The sequence below is a fragment of the Hyaloscypha bicolor genome (assembly GCF_002865645.1).
Source record: "Hyaloscypha bicolor E unplaced genomic scaffold K444scaffold_118, whole genome shotgun sequence".
Taxonomy (NCBI): domain Eukaryota; kingdom Fungi; phylum Ascomycota; class Leotiomycetes; order Helotiales; family Hyaloscyphaceae; genus Hyaloscypha; species Hyaloscypha bicolor.
Window position 1 is genome coordinate 1,085,485 of NW_020194620.1, and position 7,569 is coordinate 1,093,053.

The 7,569-nt window shown below is 49.5% G+C and overlaps 1 protein-coding gene across 1 annotated transcript; it reads left to right on the top strand.

The window, feature by feature from the left end:
* Positions 1-2,536: 2,536 nt before the first annotated feature.
* K444DRAFT_645094 (putative 6-phosphofructo-2-kinase PB17E12.14c) lies at positions 2,537-4,708 on the top strand (the record flags this gene model as incomplete). The annotated part of the gene is made up of 3 exons (XM_024885047.1): positions 2,537-2,775; positions 2,944-3,634; positions 3,683-4,708. 3 exons carry the CDS (start codon positions 2,537-2,539, stop codon positions 4,706-4,708), a joined length of 1,956 nt encoding a protein of 651 aa, XP_024733256.1.
* Positions 4,709-7,569: the final 2,861 nt, after the last annotated feature.

Sequence of the window (7,569 nt, forward strand, 5' to 3'; positions counted from 1 at the left end):
GGTAACTTGCCATCACCTAGCCGCGAGTGAGTCACCGTATGCTCCCGGCGTTGCCAATAAAATAGTCGTGTATATGTGTGCAAGTCGAAGGCCAACCGCGGGGTTAGGTCACCGTCGTACCAGCCCAATCAGCCTTGACTGCCTTGCGCGCTTGTGATCGTCGAGACCTGGTGGCTTCGTGTGGCTAAATTTCTGCGTAGGATCTAGGCTAGAGTCTCGGGGGTGGAGGTGTGGAGATCTTTCGTGCGTGATATGTGCTTCTGTGATCTCTTCGCTGTTGTACCAATTACCACTAAAGGAGCGTCTAGGAAGACTGATGGACGGAGACCCTGAAATCTTATTGTCGTCTTCTTTATTTTGATCGTACGCCAGCTTGAGAGATCGATGTGGTACAGAGGAGAAGCAGGTGGCAGCCCAGAGCTAGGTTTACGCCTGGATAGTACCGCGGGTCCGCCTTAGGTCTCCTCCCTCCAAGGGCTGCCTCTTTCGACATAGTGAACGAGTACTAAGAGACTTTATTCCTCGAAATCTGACATGGGAACAGGAAGCAACGGCATTACCACATAGATAAATTCAAAGCGGCGTCGATCCCATATAGATATGTCTGAAAATAACTGAACTCAACTTTAACATAATGAGGAGTGCTGCTTTTCCTAACCGCGAGCAGCCTTGTCTCGTTGTGGTTCGTGCGCAACCGCACTTTTGGTCACAACAGGTCGAAGCGGTCAGTCAAGAAACTCCCTGTCCGCACATTTGACAGAAAAATACACGAACAATCTCAACATCACATTCGACCAGGCCAGAACAACCTCAACAGACATCACCATGGCGATGGAGCGCAATGTTCGTGACCGCAAGGGAACAATGAAAACAGCTACTCGACAGAATCCAGGTCGCAACTGCAAGACTGTCACCAAGAGCAAGACCGCCACCAAAACCAAAGCGCCAACTCGCAAGTCCAAGGCAACAATCTCCACCCTGCCCACCATTACACCACAATGGCCAGCTCCATCCCATGGACGTCAAGCACCTTACCAACCAACGACGCAAGTCCGCGGGTACTATCCAAAAGAACGTGGCAACCCGCCACCGGGTATCAACCCCAATGATTGGAATAAGACGTATAACAACGCCGATTGCTGGGTCCGAGCACGATTTCCAAAAGCTACTGAAATCGCTGATGCTAAGCGGGAAAGGGAGAATGGTTCGACAAGAGACGTGGCTATTGAACGACTGATTCTGCGGGGCGTTCTGCCCGCGAATTTCATCGACGCACTCCCGTGAGTGATGTGCTGCTATTGTCTATGCCTCTTTCATTCCAAGTGTTCGTCCTGGGCATGACATAAAACTGCCTGCCATCTCCTCAGTAGGTTCCAATCCATTCAACATGGGTATAGCAGCTACTAAGTATGCTCCAGGTGACCAGGTCAATGTGCAGACTACCAAAGATCCCGTTGCAATCGCAGTTCTTCGCCCTTCTCTCATTGGGAGACAGATTTCCGCAGCCAGGAGGAGGTGTATATTTTAGAGGGTTCGCAAGATACTTCACAGCCTCAGAAAGTGAGTGTCGCTCCAGATCTCTTATCTCTCAACATTTGGTCATCCTAAGAAAGAGCTGCATGATGTCCAATGCTCGTGAACGTCAAATGAGATGGATGATTGGCAGAGGCCGCATATGTTGCTTATCTCAACCACTTGGCCCCTTACAAGACTTCTTGGATTATGCTGATCTCTTTGTATTGCTGTCAGATAGGGGTAGCCTATGAGATGGTGATTATTGCGCACGCTTTTCACGCTCTCGAAATTCAACCGTACAGCCCTGCAGGCACAACTCTTCAATACTTCTTGGACGGAGGCATACATCCACGGTACAAAATTTCAATCGACCGACATTAGCACTCACTAAGTCGATGCGGTCTGTCCCAGAAGGATGTTGCCGACCATGACACCGGTTCTTTGACACGGAGATCACCTTTATCGGCCTTCCCCAACAAGGGCGCTTTACCCCTTTAGGTCTCGCGGCCCGGCGATTTCAGGGCGAGGCTCCGTTCCCTGTATTTTCTGAGGGAACTCTTCATCATCCACCTGCGATCTGATACCGACTACCCTCCCCTAGAGGGGCTCTACCCTCAGTCCCTTATCGGCCTCCTGAAGTCCCCAAAGCACCGTACCTTTGATACACTGCCGGTCGCGGTTCAGGCATTGAGACGCGGTCTGTCTCTGCACTACAGCTGCAATTCGGACGGACACTTGCACAGGGCGGGCTTGTCTCCACCAGCCAATCCTGAACCCTGTCAACATCCAGTGCGACATTTTTGGTCTTGAAGTTCAGGAAAACGATGCCTTCCGCCATTATCAGAGGCACTGAGGACACCCCAAACTGTGAGTTACCCACAATATACCCATATTTTTGCAAATTTAGCAAGAATGACCCACTGACAAATTCTAAACAGGCGAATCGAAAAAGGCCACAAAGACGTCACAGCACTCGGAGATTGCCAGAGCTGCAATGAGCAACCGTATTAATTCAATGGTAATGCCACAAACAGACCATGACAATCCTTCAAGTACCACCGTCGAGAAGGATTTCGCTCTCCCGAAACCTGCGATCCCCCATATCCCACACGAGTCTCTGCTCCAACCCCCAATCTCCTCTCTCGGTCGCGCTCTTCAGTCCATACATATGGGCAGTCAGGGACAAGATGCAATGGGCCATACCCTTAGTGATACACCATTGGGTAGCGCACCTTCGACAGCACCAGGAAGTCCAAGATTGTAAGTCTCCCCTACAAAGTGCCTCTTTTCTATAGTGACGTTAGGAATTTCTCATCTTCATATTTTCTGTACTTTGAGTCATACAAATCAGTATGCAATGGCTCGGCCTGGACGTTTCTTGGCGCTTTGGAAGTTCACTCAAAGATCAATTTACTAACGAATCACCAGGCCACCAGTCAGACAAAATTCAGGCTCTGCTACCCCGAGAAGCAGACCTCCTGCAACCACCTTGAACATTCCCGGCATGACGAGATCGCGAGTCTCCCCTGACGGCAAGATCGCCCAGCGAGATGTTGGAGCAAAGTTGGTTGTAATCATGGTTGGCTTGCCCGCGAGAGGAAAGTCCTATATCACGAAGAAGATTCAACGCTACCTCTCCTGGCAACAGCATGAGTGTCGCATCTTCAACGTTGGCAATCGCAGACGAGTTGCAGCAGGCACTTCTACTGGCCCCACTGCAGCACCTCCGCAATCACCCCCAAGAAGCACAATGTTGCTAGCTCGATCAGTCTCTGGCGTCATTGATGGTCCTACACAGGCTGCTCATATCCTATTGAACGGCGTTGATCCCCTTGAAGAGCAAAACAGGTTGGCGAAGCTTCCAAGTGCCGATACCATGAAACAGTCCGCGGAATTCTTCGATCCTCATAACGAGAAAGCCTCTAAGATACGTGAGCAAGTAGCAATGTCTACTCTGGATGAGGTTCTCAACTTCCTCTTGAACCAGGGTGGATCTGTCGGTATCCTGGACGCAACGAACAGCACACTGGATCGCCGAAAGCTCTTGTTCAAGCACATCAAGGAGCGAGAGCCAAAGCTTGGCATTCTATTCATTGAAAGTGTGTGCGAGGATGCAAAGGTGAGATCACTCTTCTAGATAGAAATTTTTCAAGCTGACACCTCGCAGTTACTTGAAGCAAACATGCACTTGAAGCTTAGGGGACCTGATTATAAAGGCAAAGATCCTGAAAGCTCACTCGCTGATTTCAAGAAGCGCGTTCAAGCGTATGAGAGTGCCTACGTTCCACTTGGTGCTTACGAAGAGGAGAATAATATGCAGTACATCAAGATGATAGACGTCGGCCGAAAGATCATTCATTTCCGTCTCCAAGGCTTCTTAGCTTCTGGTATCGCATCATACCTCTCCACCTTTAACCTCTCTCCCAGACAAATTTGGATTACGCGCCACGGAGAGTCAGAGGACAACGTTGCAGGAAAGATCGGCGGAGACTCATGCCTCACGGAAAATGGACAGCATTACGGCACCGCTCTCTACAACTTTATCAGCACCAAGCGAAATGAGTGGGAGGCGGATCAGAAGTCTCGAGCTATGGAGAATCTGACATTGCCCTTGCAACCCGGCGACCAAACTCCACCCTATCCTGAGCTTCTTGGGGATTTGGACGAAAAGAACTTTTGTGTGTGGACATCAATGCTCCAGCGAAGCATCCACACAGCTGAGGATTTCAACACGGACGATAACTATGATGTGAAGAATTGGGAGATGCTTAATGAGCTCGATGCCGGTGAATTCGAGGGGCTGACGTACAAAGAGATCGAGACAAGATATCCGGAGCAGTACAAAAAGCGTAAGGCGGACAAGCTCCACTACATCTATCCAGGCGTTGGTGGAGAAGGGTATCTGCAGGTGATCAGCCGTTTGAGGGATATGGTTCGGGAGATTGAGCGGATCAAGGACCACGTTCTCATCATCGGTCACCGTTCTGTTTGCCGTGTCCTGATGGCTTATTTCATGGACCTGACCAGGGACGATATTGCTGACCTGGACGTTCCTCTTGGCATGCTCTATGTCATCGAGCCAAAACCTTATGGCATCGACTTTCATGCATACAAGTACAACGAGGAAGCCGACTACACTTTCGACGAGATTCCAGGCTATAAGCCTCAGAAGGAGGCTGAATCAAGCTACTGAATCCTAGAGGATATGATCTTTCTTTCTTTATGTGGTGGCAGGATTTCGAACGCCGATTTGAACCACCTTCCCCGGAAGTACGGATCTGCACGCATAACAGTTCGGTCCAATAATTATGATGACTTTCGACGAAGGGCGGGGGGTCTGTAGCGATTGCATTGGCGTTTCGGTTTTTCTTTTCTTTCTTTTTCTTTCTTCATATTGATTGCATAGCGAGGTTGCATACACGGCGTTGGAGGTTGACATGTAAAAAAACTTTGCCCTATATCTTCTGGGAGGCATTGCACATTAAAGGCGTTAGAGGAGCATTGCGGTTTGCAAGCCCATATACCCTGGGGCGGTCTGCTGTGATCCAAGAATGGAGTCACAGGCATTGTAACAATAAGTGATGGCGTTGGCCTCGATACCAACTCAGCAATGACAATACAAGGTTCCAAAATGAAAGAGTAGATGCGCAGTTGGCATGATAGTGTGACAGGCCAGAGCATGAAACTAAACAAATTCTTTTGTGTATTCCCCCGAAGGTTCAGCCACTGCTACTGGAAACCGCAGATTTGTCTTAGAACGAAGAGAAGGATTCTTGCCACAATTTCCAACTAGATACAGCTATTACCCTAGAAAAGATGTATTCTCGGCCTACCGTTTTTTGAGCGTTTCACGCCGTTTGACTTTTCAAACCTAGAAAGCTGTCTAGAATTTGCTATAGAACGTGTTTAATTGATCTGTGCCAGCCTTGCAGAGTATTAAAGCAGCATCTATCTCACTGACACAGGATATAATTTTACTAGGGTAATGGCTGTAGATGCCAATAATAGATATGCCTGGATCGAATACACTTTATTTCCAGTTGTGCCAAGCTCCACTTCACCCCTGTCCAAGATACCGCATCATTCAATCACCGGCATACCGCAAACAAGTTCAACCTTGAACATCCATCTTCCCTCCGCAACCAGCGCTGAAATCGCCACGTCAAGTTCCTATGGACCATATTCCTGGGAGCTGGAGCGGACTTCGCCAGAATCATTGACTTCTTCGACGAGATCCATGCCGTGCATTTTCCTTCATCCTCGTAAGTCCTTTCCCCGCATTGCTGCAGCATCGAGAAACTCTTTATCTCCAGCACCTTCCTTTATCTGATTCCACACTTTGGGAAAGTCCCAGCTAATCCGGGGCGATTCAAAGACTCTTTCAACTCGATCACGACCACATAAAGCTATTCCCTTCCACATTCCTCGACCCCGCAGCACCACGACAACGACCCTCTCGACCTCTCTGTGGAAATACCGCCGATTCAACAACACATTAAAGCTATCCGCCATGTCTACGGCATCCAAAAAACGCAAGCTCGGTGAGGATGTTACGAAGTACTACGCCGTGCGAGCTGGCAAGGCACCTGGTGTGTATATGACGTGGAAAGAGTGCCAGGAGCAGACCACCGGATTCAAGGGCGCGTCGTACAAATCTTTTATCTCTAGACATGATGCGGAGGACTTTGCAGCGGGCAGAGAAGTTGCTAGCTCTGCGGGAGCAGGCAAGGGAACAGAAGAGAAGTTCTATGGTGTTGCAGTAGGCCACAATCCCGGAGTCTATAAGACCTGGAGTGCGGCCTCGGAACAGATTAAGGACGTGAAGGGTCCGAAATATAGGAAGTTTGCCACTAGAACGGAGGCAGAGGAGTATGTGAATAGTGGTGGGAAGGGTTCGCAGAAAGCAGACGCGCCGAAGTCGACCAAGAAGTCCAATGGCATGGGCATCGAGGGACCTTCTGCGAAGAAGGCAAAAAATAGCTCTTCAAATGGAAAGACTGTCAGAGTCTGGACAGATGGGAGCAGTCGGGGAAATGGTCGCCTTGGAGCGGTTGCTGGTGTGGGCGTCTACTTTGGAGAGAACGATTCAAGGTAAGTTTCAAATTGGTCTGTGTTGACATTGATTCCATTGCTAATTTAGTTGATAGAAATTTGTCGGAACCCCTGGAAGGAACTCCTCAAACCAACCAACGGGCAGAACTCACAGCCATCAAGCGAGCCCTTCAGATTGTCAAAAAGAGCCAAAATGTTGAGATTATCACCGACAGCAACTACTCGATCAATTGCTCTACAGTTTGGTACAAGAGCTGGATCAAGAATGGCTGGAAGACCACGGCGAGTGGCGAAGTGGTCAACAAGGACCTCGTTATTGATATTAGGAAGTTGATTGACGCAAGAGATGCTGCTGGTGTGACCACCGACTTTACCTGGATTAAGGGGCATGACAATGACCCTGGAAATGAGGCTGCGGACAGACTTGCTGTTGCGGGGGCCATGGCGCCTCGAACTTAAAGGGGAGAGACCGCCTCCGTTTGATGTCGAATCCCTCAGTTGGCGAATCCGACGTGTCTCGCAACAATATCGAGAGTCAATCGGCAGGTAGAGCTGTTATTCTCCCCTCTCGCTCGTACGAGAATTGGTTGGACAGTCCCGGAAGGGACTGGATCATGCAGAGGTCCTGGGATTGGACCTGGTGGGGGGTTACCTTTTCTTTGGTTGGGAATTGCGGGAGTGCGACGCTGATGATACCAATGTTGCTTTATGGCTTCTCCCAGAAGATGATTTTAATACCCTGTCGTCATTAGTCTCGGTAGATTTAGAACATGTTACTATTTGCAATGGAGTCCGTCCCCTCTTGCTGTCCTGTTTTTCACAGTGTGATGCTCCCAAGTCGACGATAATTGAACGATAACGGAAGCTGCTTGTGAGGCTTTCTGGCCCGTGCTTGGGCAGTTGTGGGCGAATCCCCTCGTCTCCACATGCAAAATCTGCATGCGGAGGGACGCGGGGCTTGATAACGCGATAAGCTGGGGGTTTTCCCCCGAGCAGTGAGTG